The sequence below is a fragment of the Mus pahari genome, chromosome X (assembly GCF_900095145.1).
Source record: "Mus pahari chromosome X, PAHARI_EIJ_v1.1, whole genome shotgun sequence".
Taxonomy (NCBI): domain Eukaryota; kingdom Metazoa; phylum Chordata; class Mammalia; order Rodentia; family Muridae; genus Mus; species Mus pahari.
This window is the reverse complement of record NC_034613.1, coordinates 48,328,349-48,344,385: the sequence shown is the minus strand read 5'-3', so window position 1 is coordinate 48,344,385 and position 16,037 is coordinate 48,328,349. Positions and strand designations below refer to the sequence as shown.

Genomic DNA, 16,037 nt, shown 5'->3' with positions numbered 1-16,037 from the left:
TCAAATGTTTTCCCCTTTCCAGGGCTTCCCTTCAGAAACTCCCTATCCTACCCCCTTCCCCTGCCTCTATGAGGGTGCTCACCTACCTACCCACCCACTCCTGTCTTCCCACCCTGGCATTCCCCTACCCTGAGGCATTGAACACCCTCAGGCCCGAGGGGTTCTTCTCCCACTGATGTCCAACAAGGCCAATCTCTGCCACATATGTGGCTGGAGCCATGGGTCCCTACATGTGTATTCTTTGGTTGGTGGTCCAGTCCCTGGGAGCTCTGGGGAGTCTGGCCTGTTGACACTGTTGCTCCCTCCATGGGGCTGCAAACCCCCTCAGCTCCTTCAGTCCCGTCTCCATCTCCTTAGTCTCAAATTCTTGGTCATGTAAGCAGTGTCCGGTATGGGTCAAATCTCACAGGTTGGTTGCTCCCACAAACTTAATGTACCATTGCACTAGCATAGCTTGCAGGTAAGACAACATTGTACATCAAAGGGGTTGGAGCTGGGTTTGCGTTTGTTTCTCTTTTGGTAGCATGCAGTGTGCCTTCCTGTAGCAAAGGTATTAGCACATAGGGGTGCAAAAACAAATGCTGTTTTGTTCGGGTCTGGCATGATGCCACACATCTTTATTTCCAGCACTCAGGGGACTAGACAAGCAGATCCACGTGAGTTCAAGGTCTGCATAATCTACATGGTATTATGAGGTGTCACCAGAGAAGGCCTCTGGGGGGACAGAGTTCAAGGCAATAAAGTCTTTCTTAGCTGGTTAGCAACTACATTGGGTATGTGGGACCCAAGTGCAGCTCTGAGCCTTTCTCATGGTGAGCTTTTAAGCACAAAACCCCAACCTGGGCTGACATACCTCAGTTAGCGAGAGCAGATATCCAGAATCAGAACTATAGTAGCTAACAAGCAAGGCTAGTAGTACATTTAGGGACTTTCCCAGAACTATGTATGGACTTTGATGGATCCCATTTTGGCAGGTGTTTTTTGTTTGTTTGGTTGGTTGGTTGGTTTTTTTTGTTTGTTTGTTTTTTTCGACTCAGGGTTTCTCTGTATAGCCCTGGCTGTGCTGGAACTCACTCTGTAGACCAGGCTGACCTTGAACTCAGAAATCTGCCTGCCTCTGCCTCCCAAGTGTTGGGATTAAAGGCATGCGCCACCACTTCTGGCTTGGCAGGTGTTAAGGTCTACATGCTTGCCCGTTATGTCAGAATGGTGCCTAGGTGTCTCTCACACGGTGTCAGATTTGCAAATGTCTGGGAGCCTGTCATAAGAGCAAGTTCAGAGCTAGCCGAGACTACACAGGACTACACCTTGTTAAAATAAAGTTCCTTTCCCGTTATGGATGCTGAAATGGCAGAAAAGAAACAGGATAGGTACAGAGCTGGGTATATATGCATGTTTCCTGTGGGTTTGGAGAGGTGGCTCAGAGGTTAAGGGCACCTCAATGCTCAAAGACCTGGGTTCGATTCCAAGCAGGCACATAGAGGCTCGCAAGTGTCTTTAACTCCGGGTGGGGCAATCTAATCCCATTTCTGGCCTTACTACAGGCAAATCACAAACATAGATGACATAAAACAATAAATCTTTAAAATTTTATCTTTTTCTCACCCTAACCCCAGGTTTGTGGTTCTATGGGTCTGGGGATGCACAGAGATTTTGTCCTGTTCTGGAGCATTAATTGCATTCTGAGAAGCACTATTCTACATACTAGGATGAAAAGAAACAGGACGGGGACAGAGCTATGTATCTAAGCATGCTTTGTAAACAGAAGAGAAAGAAGTTCCTATACTAGACTTTCTAATGTTTTTAACCATGGGTATGTGAGTATATGAAGTAGGAATATAAAGTAAACATTTAGTAATAATAAACTTTATAGAATTCACTACACATAATCCCGACTGAATGCTTGATACTGGAGAACCTAGAGTTTCTTCAATATTTTCAGAGTTTGCCAATATTTTTACTTCATGAAACTAAGTGCTGAGAACATTGCTTCACATACATAGGTAATATCAGACACGGTTAGGGCCTAGTCCCAAGACAAAATTCATTTAATGTTTAATTACTTTTTTCTCTGTAGCTTTTTGCCTGCTTGCTCTCACCTTGCTAGCAAGTCCATTCCTTCACTGGCATTAGAGCCTACTTTTTAGGGATTCTAGCATCTACTGAAGACCAGCCTCGTGGACTGAGAAGCTTCTGGGTTCATAGTCAGCCATTGTTGCATTACCTGATCCAGTCTGTAAGTCATTTTAATAGATCCTCTTTCCATATATCTCATATATATATATATATATATATATATATATATATATATATATATATTTGATTTTGAATTGAAATTTTGTTATATCAGAAACCTTTTACTATTGCCATTTTTGCTACTATGCCCACATTCAATTCCATGAGCCCATATGAGGAAATATAATCCATAGTATAAAAGACTGGTATCTAAAATGTTTTTTCTAATAAGACTAAATGTATTCAGTTGCTTCTCATTCTTCAGCTCTGATTTTCCGTGCTACTTCAGCAAGCCCTTTCTTGTCTATTCTACAACATTGATCAAATTTCTCCTCCCCTAATATTGTTCACTAAAGCCATCTAGTTTACTTCTCCTGGGTGCTAGTCACAAGATGTAGTGATTTGTTTTGTTTTGTTAAATGAATTTTTGTTTGGTTTGTTCTGAGTCAGGGTCTCACCAAGGGTGATTAAAGGTGTGAGCCACCACACTGGGCAGAATTTTTTTTTCTTGCTTTTTCGAGACAGGGTTTCTCTGTGTAGCTCTGGCTGTCGTGGAACTCACTTTGTAGACCAGGCTGGCTTCAAACTCAGAAATCTGCCTGCCTCTGCCTTCCAAGTGCTGGGATTAAAGGCGTGCGCCACCACGCCCGGCTCAGAATTTTTTTTTTTAATTGTTAGGAATTTAAAATCCTGCCCAGTAGGGAGATGCTCATACACATCTTTGATCCCTACAGTTGGGAGGCAAAGACAGGGAGATCTCTAAGATTGACTCCAGCCTGGTCTGCAGAGCAAGTTCTAGGACAGCCAGAGAAATCCTGTCTCAGGAACAGAAAAAGAAGAGAAGAAAAGAAGAGAAAAGAAAAAAAGGAAAGAAAAGAAATGAAAAAAAATCCCCTCAAGATTAAATTGTTATGTTCCTTTCACAAGACAGATTAAAATTTAGAATGCAGAACCTGGTATGGTAACTCATGCCTGTAATCCCAGCACTTGGAAATCTGAGGCAGGATGATAGCTGTGAATTCCAAGACCATTCCCACTCTCAGCCTGATTGCTACTGTCTCAAAACACAAAACAAATTAAGAATGCTCACTTGAGGGGCTGGAGGGATGGCTCAGTGGTTAAGAGCGCAGACTGCTCTTCCAGAGGTCCTGAGTTCAAATCCCAGCAACCACATGGTTGCTCACAACCATCTATAATGAGATCTGATGCCCTCTTCTGGATGTTCTGAAGACAGCTACAGTGTACTCATATATAAATAAACCTTTAAAAAAAAAAGTGAATGCTCACTTGAAGTTCAAGCATACCCGGTAGCATTTTTTTTCTGTTTGGTTTGGTTTTTGAGACAGACTCTAACAAAGCCAGTCTGTGCTGAGACGCAAAACTGCCCTACTTCAGCGTCCCAAATACTGGGATGAAATGTGTGGGTAAGCACTCCAACTATCGTCAGGGATTTTTATTTGGCAGTCTTAACCCCGAGACACCTGACTCTGGTCTCACTTGCACACAAATCTAGTAGGTACTCTGAAATCGTTCTATATGGATATTTTTTGTAATGCCATCAAGTTCTGTTTTCAACTAACGCTTACTTAACAGATTCTTCCAATGTATTAGTTATTGCTCAAGAGAATTTGGCCAGTTAATAGAGTATCAACGAAACTTCTTTGTTTCCTATTTCTATAACGTTGGCATTGTACTAGATACCGTTTTCACCTTGCTTTTGGAATTAGGATTTTCATGCAAAAGTAAAAGTCTTGCGCCTTGTTTGACCTAATAGGTCGCTCAATAAATTTACTTCTCTAGTCAATAAATCCCGTCCAGTGTTTTAGCATATTTAGCAAAGCTAAAAGGCGCCTTGGAGGAGAATGGATGGGGGCAGGGCAAACGGTTAAAATCCGGCACGGCCAGAACTTTGAGAGACACAGGAAAGAGGCGGAGTGACTAGTGAATGACAAACGGAACAGCCAATGAAGAGTCTGGGAACCACTCCCTTCCCTCCCTTCGTGCTTCAAATTCTAAGCTTAATTTCCATCCGGGTTCTTCAGCCTCGTTCCCGGGTAGTATAAAGATTGCAGTCTCCTTTGTTCGCCCTCGTTGCGCAGTCGTCCTAGCGTCATTTCTGTTCCGTTCTGAAAATCGGTAGCTGTCACTGGTGCGGCGCTGCTCGGGAGGTCCCGTCGGCGAGCTCATTGGAGCTTGAGACCGTCGCAGTCCCCTCGGGTAGGACTTTCCTTTCCTTGGCCTGTTTTCCATACAGACTAGTTAGGGCTGGATGTCATTTGTTTCCCGGGAGATAGTGGCGGCGGGCGCCATTTTAAGACACCCAAAGGTGTCAACCTATTTAAAGCAGAATGGGTGGAAGCAGCACACTATGGGGTCAGTTATCTGTGTGCGTCTCCCGGAGGTTTGGCTGTCCCCTGAAGCCGGAGGGCGGAGGGCGCAGCTTTGTAGGTGGGGCGGTTCGGGCAGAGACTGCAGGAGTAGCACCAGAATAGCGTCCGTGCTAACGATAGGCTCGTGGACTTCTTTGCGGCTTCCTCTGGTCCTTGGCGGCAAGGAGAGGAAGCTTTCTGAGTTTTTGCTGCAAGTGTCAATGCAAAAGTTAGTTCGTCCGGAGGTTGTTGGTGGTTCTGGGTTGGATCCAAGTGTCGCCATTTTGTCTTTAACACGCGGTTTTTAATGACTCTTAATTAGGTGACAGGACTGGAAAAGAGTGTTAAGAGTGTGCGATTCTGAGTTCCGTTATCTTCGGACTTTGGCACTTTTTCTTTTCGGTCGGATAACAATCTTTCGTTGGGCTAGATGCAGCGACTTTGTCCTAAGTTAGAGATTTGTTCCTAAACTTAACTAGGAAATCTAAATGTGGAAAGGGCTTGCTCCTTACTTGGTATGTCTGGCTGGTGACCTTGAATGAATAGGAAGTCTTTTATACCTTTGGCTGCGGGTTGGGGGCGGTGGGGCGGATAGCAAGTAGGATGAAAAGTAACAGGATGTTTTAAAGATAAGAGATCGTTCCCATAGCCAGGTGTGTTGGCCCCCTTCTGTTAAGTAAAATACATTTAAAGTAAAAGTAACCTTTTCAAGTGTTGAGTAGCTCTTCATTGATTGAAAGCAGGGCAGATGAAGATGGTAAATTAGGCAGACCCTTTAAACCCCGTTAATGAAAATTGCACTGCACTGTTAGCCAAAGTATTTCAATTGGTTTCGACTACACTTGAAGTTTATCGGTGTCTTTAGTTACTAAAGAATAAAGATTTTAATAAAACATGAGCCATAATTAAGCTGTTCTTTAAACTTTGGGGACTTTCTACAGAGAGATAATAATAACCATTTTTCAGCAGACGCCCATCGGTTAAGAGGAAAAATGGTTGAAGCAGATCGTCCAGGAAAGCTCTTTATTGGTGGGCTTAATACAGAGACGAATGAGAAAGCCCTTGAGGCAGTGTTTGGCAAATATGGACGAATAGTGGAAGGTGAGTTGTCTAAAATCATATGCCATGTTAACAAAATTAAAAGACAAGCTGTGATGAATTTGAATCCACTGATCTTCTGACATGATAAATGCATTGTCCTCTAAGAAGTTCTGAGCTTGCTTTTTGCAAATGTGCTCTGGTTATCTTTGTTTGAATGAGACTAACCCCCCTCAACTCTTTCAGTGCTTTTGATGAAGGACCGAGAAACGAATAAGTCAAGAGGATTCGCTTTTGTCACTTTTGAAAGCCCAGCAGATGCAAAGGATGCTGCCAGAGACATGAATGGAAAGGTATGATTACCTGCTTATTAAAAAGGTGTTTCTTGGTGACAAAAAAATAACTAAAAAGTGTTATCTAAGTTTCAGACCAGAAGAGGTCTGAATTTTTTATTTTATGTATGCGTGCATATTCAGAGACTTTTGTTCACAGCCACTACTATCCTGAATTTTATTTTATTGGGCTTTTTTTTTTTTAGTTAATCTTGACTCAATGTATATAGTCTTTTCTAGTCTTGACTAAGACCAGGCTGACCTCAAACTCACAGATCTTCCTCAGTGTTCCAGAAATAGGACCATACCCAGTCTCTAGTCTGAATTTTATTGTGATTCCACAACCAAATTTTGTGGCTAATGCTAAGGGTTATATGCCTAACAAAGTTAGTTCAGAGCAGTATATTATGATGTTTGTGATACTGTGTACATCTTAGAACACATAGCTCTTTTTGTTTTGGTAACAACTTGAACACTTAAACTTGAACTTAAACTTTTATTTCCCTTAGGGGTAGAATGGTGAATCTCTTGCATCTAGTAGAAATTTTAAATAAATGGAACCATGTTATCTATAGAAATAGTATTTCCACCATTTTTCCTATGATATTTGGCAGATAAAACTATTGGAGTCACGGGGCATAGTGGAGCTTTTAAGTTTTTTTTTTTTTTAAATCTTGATATAATTATTTTTTTTCTCTTTGAAGTCCTTAGATGGGAAAGCCATCAAGGTGGAGCAAGCCACCAAACCATCTTTTGAAAGTGGTAGACGTGGACTACCTCCACCTCCAAGAAGCAGAGGCCCTCCCAGAGGTCTTCGGGGAGGAAGAGGAGGAAGTGGAGGAACCAGAGGACCCCCCTCACGGGGAGGACACATGGGTAAAGATTGGAACTCAGGCTTGATGTTTTAAGTTAATGACACTGGTGTGTGCATTCTTTTTCAAAGGCTAAAGCCTTTGAATAGAGACTGCCCACCATGCTTACCACATTGTTTGTGTGGTCCTCATGACTTGAAAGGAAGATGTGGAAAGCCCAAATTAAATTGCATTGTTAAAAGTAAGGACCAGATAATCTTAAAAAAAAATGAAGAGCAGGATTGGGGCTTACCCAGGCCATTCTTTTATTTCTCCTAGTCTACAGGAGGTCTAATTCTTTTTTTTTCCGAGAAAGGGTTTCTCTGTGTAGTCCTGGCTGTCCTGGAACTCACTCTGTCGACCAGGCTGGCCTCGAACTCAGAAATCTGCCTGCCTCTGCCTCCCAAATGCTGGGATTAAAGGCGTGAACCACCACACCCGGTGGTCTAATTCTTGTTAATTGAGACTGGTCCTGAATTCTTACCGTGCTTGCTCTTGCTCTTGCTCAATGGAAAACAAACCCAGCCTCCCCCAACTAAGCAGAAAACATGTGACATGTGCACATGCACACAATTCTGTTTTTTCCCTTGAGGCAAATAGTTGTTAGTCTTTCTCAGGTGTTACTTTTTCTTAATTATTGTGTTAATGTATTTTTGTTCTGTTCTATATGTAGATGACGGTGGCTACTCCATGAATTTTACTATGAGTTCTTCCAGAGGACCTCTGCCAGTGAAAAGAGGACCACCACCACGAAGTGGAGGTCCTCCTCCTAAAAGATCAGCACCTTCAGGACCAGTTCGTAGCAGCAGTGGACTGGGAGGAAGAGGTAATTGTGGCATGCATTCAAATCAGGGCTTCTATGTTGAATCCAGGCATGGTGGTGCAAGTCCAATCCCAGCACTGGGGGTTGGGGGTGAGACTGTGTGTGTGTGTGTGTGTGTGTGTGTGTGTGTGTGTGTGTGTGTGTGTGTGAAGAGAATCAACATGAGTTCAGGACCTACGTGGGGCAACCTTTTATTTATTTTTTATTTTATTTATTTGGTTTGGTTTTTTGAGACAGGGTTTCTCTGTATAGCCCTGGCTGTCCTGGAACTCACTTTGTAGACCAGGCTGGCCTCCAACTCAGAAATCCGCCTGTCTTTGCCTCCCAAGTGCTGGGATTAAAGGCATGTGCCACCACCTCCTGGCTTATTTTTATTTTTTAATATGCTTGGGCCACTGAGATGGCTCATTGGCCACTGATTTGATTAAGTCACCGTTTTTTATATTCAAGCACAAGAACTCGAATCCAGTCCCCATTCACACGCAAAAGTGGAAATAGCATATTGACTACAGAGTTGTCCTCCGACCCACATTAGCGCCACCACACGAACATGCTCTCACCATAAATGCACAGTAATATGTTTCATTTAAATGCTTATGCTTAAGGCTGATTGATAGATTCCAATTCATCTCATTTATAATTAGTAAACACTGAAATTATGTGACTGTGAAGCTTCCAGTCTTAGCTACAGAGCATATTTGATTAAATCACCTTTTTATAGCCTGAGTATAACTAATGTAGCTTGTTGATGGCTAGATTTTAATGCTTATTTTTTCTTTAAGCCCCTGTGTCACGTGGAAGAGATGGTTACGGAGGCCCGCCACGAAGGGAGCCCCTGCCTTCTCGAAGAGATGTTTATTTGTCCCCGAGAGATGATGGATATTCCACTAAAGACAGGTAACAGAAAAGTGCATTTTCTTTTATTAAGAATCACATTGAAAGAGAACACACCAGAAGCATACACGAATTTTTTTTTGTAGCTATTCAAGCAGAGAATATCCAAGTTCTCGAGATACACGAGATTATGCACCACCACCAAGAGATTATACTTACCGTGATTATGGTCATTCCAGTTCACGAGATGACTATCCATCAAGAGGCTATAGGTAAGTGGCTACTTCTGTGGTTTGCTTATAAGAATTTTCTGCAAAACTTCATGCCTCGGGGGCTTGAGAGATAACTTAGCTGTTAAAAGCACTTTACAAATATTCCTGGCTCCCCGAGTAGCCATCATTGAAACCTGTGTAAAGGTGGAAGGGAGAGAAGAGATTCTGCGTGCAAAATAATCTTTTGACTTTAATAAGATCACCACGGCATGCTCATTTTTCCTCTTATACACAATTTATCTTTACGTTTGTCAGCTCAAAACACAATTTTTTTTTTTTTAGGATTAGTATTTTTTTTAGAATTATATTATGAAATAACATGAGATGCTAAAAATGATGTCTATTTTAATTTTAAAATTGCTTTTTATTGTTTAGTGATAGAGATGGATATGGTCGGGATCGTGATTATTCAGATCATCCAAGTGGAGGTTCCTACAGAGATTCGTATGAGAGTTATGGTAAGATACCGGTTAAGGATCTTAAACTATCACCAGCTTGAGGTTTTAGGTTCATGAGCTGGATTAATAGACTGCGTGGTGCTTGCTTTTAAAGGGACATTTGCTTGCTTTCAAGGGGTAACTATCAGCTGGGCTTTTCCTAGTTCTGTGAAGGGTATTTTGGTTCTTGTTTCATTTTTTGTTTGTTATTTTCTTTTTTTTCCTTTTTTTTTTTTTTTTTTTTTTTTTTTCTGGCTGTCCTGGAACTCATTCTGTAGACCAGGGGGGGATTTTAAGGGGATTTTGCTTGCTTAAATTGGCAGCCTTATGTGTTTTCCCCCAACAGTGAAAATACGATTTAAAAATTTTATTAACCAGATCAAATATTTANTTTTTTTTTTTTTTTTTTTTTTTTTTTTTTTTTTTTTTTTTTTTTTTTTTTTTTTTTTTTTTTTTCCTTTTGAGGCTGTTCGCTTGCTTTGGAGGGGATTTTGCTTGCTTAAATTGGCAGCCTTATGTGTTTTCCCCCAACAGTGAAAATACGATTTAAAAATTTTATTAACCAGATCAAATATTTACCATTGCAATATGAAGGAAACTCAACAGTTCAAAAATTGCAACTTATCTCTGGAAAGTGGCTGAGTGTCTACTCTAAAATAACAAGCTGTCTGGAATGTCCTCTTGAAATACACAACGTCTTCGGTCTTTTCAAACAAACATTAAAATCAATCCATTTCCGTACCTCAGCAGATGAGCAATTCCCTCTTATGGCCAGCAATGGTAGAGTTTAAAACTTCCCAGTTGAGAAAGTAAACTTTTAATACAAAGAATTCTGTAAATTCAGATTGAAATGTTGTATATATACAATTTATAGTGTTGCCATATTACCTGACCATTGACCCTGCAGGTAACTCACGTAGTGCTCCACCTACACGAGGGCCCCCGCCATCTTATGGTGGAAGCAGTCGCTATGATGATTACAGCAGCTCACGTGACGGATATGGTGGAAGTCGAGACAGTTACTCAAGCAGCCGAAGTGATCTCTACTCAAGTGGTCGTGATCGCGTGGGCAGACAAGACAGAGGGCTTCCCCCTTCTATGGAAAGGGGGTACCCTCCTCCACGTGATTCCTACAGCAGTTCAAGCCGCGGAGCACCAAGAGGTGGTGGCCGTGGAGGAAGCCGATCTGATAGAGGGGGAGGCAGAAGCAGATACTAGGAACAAACAAAACTTTTGGACCAAAAATCCCCATTCAAAGCAACAAACAAAATGGAAACTTTCTGTCATAAACTACCCAAGGACTACTAAAAGGAAAAATTGTGTTACCTTTTAAAAATTTCCTGTTCCCCTTCATAATTTTTATGTTCTTGTGAGGGAAAAAGTAAGACATGTTTAATTTTATTTGCTATTATGAGCTGCTTTCAACAAGCAAATGGTAGATGTGTGAGCCTTGACTTGTTACTAGTGTTGTAATTTTCCAAGTAAAAGTGTCCCTGAAGGCCAGCCACTTCCTGATTTTTCCCAGTAAATGAGGCAAGCAATCCCAAGATCTTCCACAAACTTTCATCCATCTAGATGTCCTTTGGTGTCCACTGAGACTGAATCACCCTGCCTGTGCAGACAAGCTAGCCATTAGAGAGGGTTGGTTGGGTGCGCTACTTTCAGGATTTCAGGGTGTCTTCCAACTGAAATCTCAATCTTCGCAGTATATATATTAAAACCAACGAACAAACCTGAGATCCGATGCCTAGGGATATACTGTTTACCCAGAAACCCCCCCAAAAAGCAAATGGATACTGGCCATATTTTGCTTTTCTGACACTTCCTTGGGAATCTACAAGAACCTCCCTTCCCCCTCCCTGAGTAAGACCATTTAAGTGTGTGTTAAACAACTACAAAATACTCAATAAAACGTTTGGCCAAAGTCAACCCTGAAGCTGCAAACCGATGCTTGCTCTTACTGTTTCAAATTTTTGCAACTCTGTAGTGTCTCACTTTTAAAGGAACAGCTTGATTGCAAAGGAGAAAATAGATAAGCAATGAAGTTATCTCCAACTTCCTAAAGGCTTATGACTTCTAAAAAGTGACTCTATCAGCATTCCACATCAGATTTAAAGCACCAAATGCCCGTGAAACAGCAAAGATGGTAAGCAAAGCAAACTAGTTTTTCCGTCTAAGTCGAAATTGAGCACTTCCCTTCTGCATAGTACAGTGAAGCCTACTGTACTTCATGGCCTTCTAGATTTAAAAAAAACCTTGGAAAAAACCCACAAAGGTTCAATAGCCTATTAGAAGTCTTCCAAATTCAACACTTGGAATTTTTGTAACGCATGTATGACACTTTTAGAGGCATTAATGCAGCCATTTTGTTTATCAATAGCAGTTTGGGAACTGGGAGGGGGTGACTTTTTTCTTACATATTTTTGATGAAGAACTGTAAACATGCTTCACTTTTTGACTTTTTTTTCAAATTAGTCTTGTAGTCAATAAAAGAAATGGCTTAGGATTGGGGTTCCCCTGTCTGACCCCCTATAAGCCATTGCAAACTTGACCTTTAGTTGGATGCCTGACTTGTTTTAGTTCTATGAAACTACACTGTATGGAGAAAAAAAATCTATTGCAAGTGGTCTTTAAAAAAGCAAAAAACCTGAGGCAGCATGACCCAGGTCCAGCCATGAAGTTGAAAAAGATGCTCTTGAATATAGTAAACTTGAAGACCTCCAACTAAAAATCCTTAGACTGCACTTATTCCTTCAAATGTTTTGTCGGTTCAACTTATGGATTTAACGTGGCAGTGCACCATTGGAAACGAATGAGAATCCATAAGCCATGCAACTTAACCATTTAAGCCATTCCAGTCCATCCCAAGCCAATGAACCTTCCACAATTAAGAGAAGTAGTAGAACATGAAATATGCACTAAGCTGCAAGTCTGAACTTGCCTGTTCTTTCTGGAAAAAGGCGAAGGTGGGGGGGGAGCAGTTATAGGCAAGTGTTCAACAATTTCCTCTAGAGAAATAACTAGATTTCATTTATGTAATTTTTGCAGGTTGAATCTAATGGTCATACTGTCATGGAGTGCTGATTGATTCACAGTAGATAAAGCTGGCAGTAAGGAACAATCAAATGCTCAGGTAAGTGTTGAAAGCAGTGTTCTTTGAAGGTTTGTAGCTTTGTCATTGTGTGGCTGTGGTGTTGGCAAGTATTTTCTGACCCCTAATTCTTTTATGAAATGGGGATAATGCTCAACTCTGGACATTTGGATGAAGTTATTTTGTCATTTTGAGTGAATGTATATAGATGTATTTCCATTTAGAGTATCTAGTATGGTAGTACTCGCTGTTTTTGAAAGTTACTAATAGCTCTTGCCTGCAGGATTTCTTATTAAAAGAGCCTATGTAATTAATGGTTTGCTGTGTGATATTGTATGAACTGTAGGCTATTGGGGCTTGCTTCTTTTCAATTGGTAATTGTGATACAGCTGCTACTGCAACTTCCAAATTTCATGGACACAAGGTGGCAGGGTATCTGACTTTAATGTGACAAAGTTAATGCTTACAGTAGTACTTGTAATGACTATGGCCATCTTTGGAAGCAGGCACTTTAGAGCTAATACTTAAACTGAAAAACCAAGATTAAAATTCTCTGTAGCTTGATCCCATGCTTTTTTATTTACAGAGTTGTTGAAGCAGAGGAACGCTGAGACTAAGCCACAGCAGTTGCTTACCCAGTGCGCATCAGAAGTGGTTTGGTACAGGCAATAGATTTTTTTTTTTGTCTTCAAGGGAGGGAGGCTGATTAAACCTAATCAGTGCTGGTTAAACCTTAATTAGGGAGTGGCAGTCACTTAAAACTGACCCAATGGAAAGAGGGAGACTAATTGTTAACTGGAGGTACCTACCCAAGAAGTCCGGTGACTCTTTTTAGACATTCAGTAGTTCGGGCAAAGTCATGGGGCAACTCTGCAATTTAGAGCTGATGATCACTGAGGAGAAGCAAATTGAATTAGCTGGGACTGTAAGTCCATGGGGAGTGGTTGCCTAAGCACCAGTGAGGCTGAGAGTTCAACCCCTGGCAAAACGCAAACATTTCAATTAGAAAAATTACACCTCACTGATGTCTGATTTTCAGCAAGGAACCCAATTTGATGAATTGCCTCATCAGTAGGAAACATAATCATATAAAACTGAGAGAGGGGGAAGAATGGTGCTAGGAAATGAAAGTAAAAACAGGAAACATTGTTAGGCTAGTTAGAAAAGCATATTGGGAACAAAAATAGGTCACTAGGTCACTGTAGTTTTATAAAAGGTACTTTACCCTCAGGGCTCCATCTTGGAAACAAATCATGACACAACAACTCTAGTTTACTGCTTTGGAAACTAAGAGCCAGTAATGTAAATGCAGATAATCTCAACAGAAGCAGGTTGAGTTTTAGAGTCAAAGAATTTAACTCAACTTCTGAGATTTTTCTTATGAATTTGTTACAATACTGTTGAGGGGATTTCAAGCCTTCCATACTCTAATCAGGCCTGGGGAAGGTTCTTCGGTCAAGACCTTTAGGCTCTTGACATTTTATGTACATTTTTAGTTTGTCATGGGCAATAAATACTACACTAAATATGAATGTTAAATTCAAAGTGGGAAGTTGGTAGAAGAATTTCAAGAGACCTTTTTGACAAATGGTAGACTATAGAACTAGCAGGCTTACAGTCTGCAATTAGAAAAAAAATTAGCCTTGATTTTTCTGGCTAAGCTCTGGATGTAGAAGAATTTGAATAATACAGAAAGTGCCGTGGTTTATTTGGTAGCTGGATGTAGAACATTATAGATCGTTTTTTTGGAATGTTTTGTACTGAAACCCAATAAAACTTGAATGTGTGTCTTTGTGGTGTTGGGTTCTTTTTTAAAGCCCTTTTTGTAAGTAGAAATTCATTTTAGCCTTTTCAGGTTTCTTTTTCCACATAATTTTCCTCCCCAAACTTCAGTTCTGGGGCACTGTTGGTATTTAGGTACAGGGACAGCCAGGGCCCCTGAGAGGTCTGACCACTGGCCTTCCTCTAGGACCAGTTAAAGCCTTAGATAAACTTGGTAAACAGATGCTTCCCTTTGGAGTTAGTTAGATTCCCCAAGGAAGGCTCCCAGCAGACACTTACCTTGATGGGTATACCCAGTGACTCGGTGTAAGATTGGGTTTTTCAGTGTGACCTCTGGGACTGCCCGTGTAACGTGCATGCATATTCCATGATCCAGCTGGCCTTCAGATCTGCCGTTTCTTGCTAATTCTGCTTTCTGTCTAGGTTGAAGTAGGGGATGGTTTTCCAGTGAGATTCAGTTTCAGCATTATTACTTGTGGGAACTTTGGAGAAATTAACCTATAGTTGATCTCTCACTTGTAAAGAAGGTTGGTAATATGTATCCCAGAGGTGGGAGAGATTGAGTTCACGAACCTGCCTCAGAAAGTAAAAGCTACATAATTATTAAATGATATTATTTTCCATCAATTTCCTCCTGTGTTATCTTCAGGCCTAGGCTTTGGGACCCAATTAGTTTCCCCTTTTGTTAGGGACTGAAAGTTCTTACAAGCTGATTTTTTTCTCCTAGGTTAGTCATAGTTAATTTTCACTTTCCTCCATTAGCAACTATTTTAATACCATGTATGTCCTTATGTATAAGATCTTATTAATTAAGGGATTTGTTGTTTGACAAGGGTCTCTTTACATAGTCTGGCTGTCCCGGAACTCATACAAACCAGGCTGTCACAGATTCACCTGCCTCTGCCTGCTGAGTGCTGGGATTAAAGGTGTATGCCACCACGCCCAGCCTTCTTATTGATATTTTTGAGACAAGGTACTCACAGAACGTAGAGTGACTTCGAACTGCTTTCCCCTCTAGTATGTTAGGTAGGTTTACACTATACCATGGCAGCACAGTGAAGTTTTGAGGTGCTAGGAATAGAACTCAGGGCTTAGGTTCATGCTAGGCAAGCACTCTACCAAGCTATATCCCCAGCCCTCTATTGCTAGTAGTTCATTGCTTCTGATTCTAGCATAGCCTTTTTACTCCTTGCTGAAACCCCACCCATGTCTTGCCTACGCATTCTTCCCGGCCTGATTCATATGCCCTTAGGTTGTGTGTCCAGGCCTTAGGTTGTGTGGCCTGTTCAGAGTGTTCTGACTTTTTGGCCCTGGCTTTTCAACTGCTGGTTGAATATGATTTTGGTGACTGTAGAGGAAGACAGAATCTTTCAAACCGTCCCATCTGTGATTTTGCTTTTAAGCAGAGCGAGGCTTATTTCTCCAGACTGTAGGGCAAGGTGCTTCCGCTTAAGCTGGAAGAAGTCCAGGTATCAATGTTCTGTCGCATGAGAGACGTGCTAAGATTCAGTTGTCACATTCTGAGTTCTTCAAAGCTGATAATCAGTATCCGTCAGAAGATTGTAAGAAGTAAGCTTTTGTAGTTATTGGGAAGCTCTGATTCTCAGAGCAACTTGTGCTGAAACTTTAATACACCCGAGTTTGCGATTTTCTTTGTAAGCACAAGTAAAAGTCTAGACTTCATGCATTCTCTGTTTGAAGGTCATCCCTACTGCTACCATATTGCACTTTGGGATTTCAGTTGGTACTTTATGAATCACAAAAGGTAGCTTGATTATGATCCTGCCTGCCAGACATTTGTGGCAGCTCATTTCCGTTTCTAAAGAGCACTGGGCTGTCTGAAGACATTGCCTAACAGACCCCATATTGTGCATTTACCTCAGGTTGGATTAGAGGAGGAGAAAAAACTATTCTGTACAAGGAAAATTTGGTATGGGTTTCTTAATGGGTAAGAGTAATGGAAGTAAAGGAGA

General features: G+C 41.1%; 1 protein-coding gene and 1 non-coding gene across 4 annotated transcripts; both read left to right on the top strand.

The window, feature by feature from the left end:
- The first annotated feature begins 4,267 nt into the window (after positions 1-4,267).
- Rbmx (RNA binding motif protein X-linked) lies at positions 4,268-14,919 on the top strand. Of its 3 annotated transcripts, XR_002380106.2 has the most exons (10): positions 4,268-4,452; positions 5,574-5,705; positions 5,889-5,995; positions 6,679-6,850; positions 7,499-7,651; positions 8,431-8,545; positions 8,629-8,754; positions 9,130-9,212; positions 12,240-12,324; positions 12,869-14,919. XR_002380106.2 is itself a non-coding variant. In XM_021187506.2 (9 exons), exons 2-9 carry the CDS (start codon positions 5,597-5,599, stop codon positions 10,407-10,409), a joined length of 1,176 nt encoding a protein of 391 aa, XP_021043165.1. In that variant the 5' UTR covers positions 4,268-4,452; positions 5,574-5,596; the 3' UTR covers positions 10,410-11,120. The 3 variants fall into 3 exon arrangements, 2 of the variants coding, with proteins under 2 accessions (XP_021043165.1, XP_021043167.1); XM_021187506.2 differs by lacking the exons at positions 12,240-12,324; positions 12,869-14,919 and adding an exon at positions 10,099-11,120; XM_021187508.1 differs by lacking the exons at positions 12,240-12,324; positions 12,869-14,919 and adding an exon at positions 10,099-11,120 and having other exon boundaries at positions 5,571-5,705.
- LOC115063190 lies at positions 5,753-5,823 on the top strand. Its single transcript, XR_003843078.1, has one exon. It is a non-coding gene; the product is annotated as a small nucleolar RNA SNORD61 (small nucleolar RNA).
- Positions 14,920-16,037: the final 1,118 nt, after the last annotated feature.

What these genes read in the sequence shown, in the direction of transcription:
- Rbmx (XM_021187506.2), top strand. Translation starts at nt 5,597, where the DNA reads ATGGTTGAAGCAGATCGTCCAGGAAAGCTCTTTATTGGTGGGCTTAAT. An exon ending in CTCACGGGGAGGACACATGG is followed by an intron (nt 6,851 to 7,498) that starts GTAAAGATTGGA and finishes TTCTATATGTAG; the next exon opens with ATGACGGTGGCTACTCCATG. An exon ending in AGATTCGTATGAGAGTTATG is followed by an intron (nt 9,213 to 10,098) that starts GTAAGATACCGG and finishes TTGACCCTGCAG; the next exon opens with GTAACTCACGTAGTGCTCCA.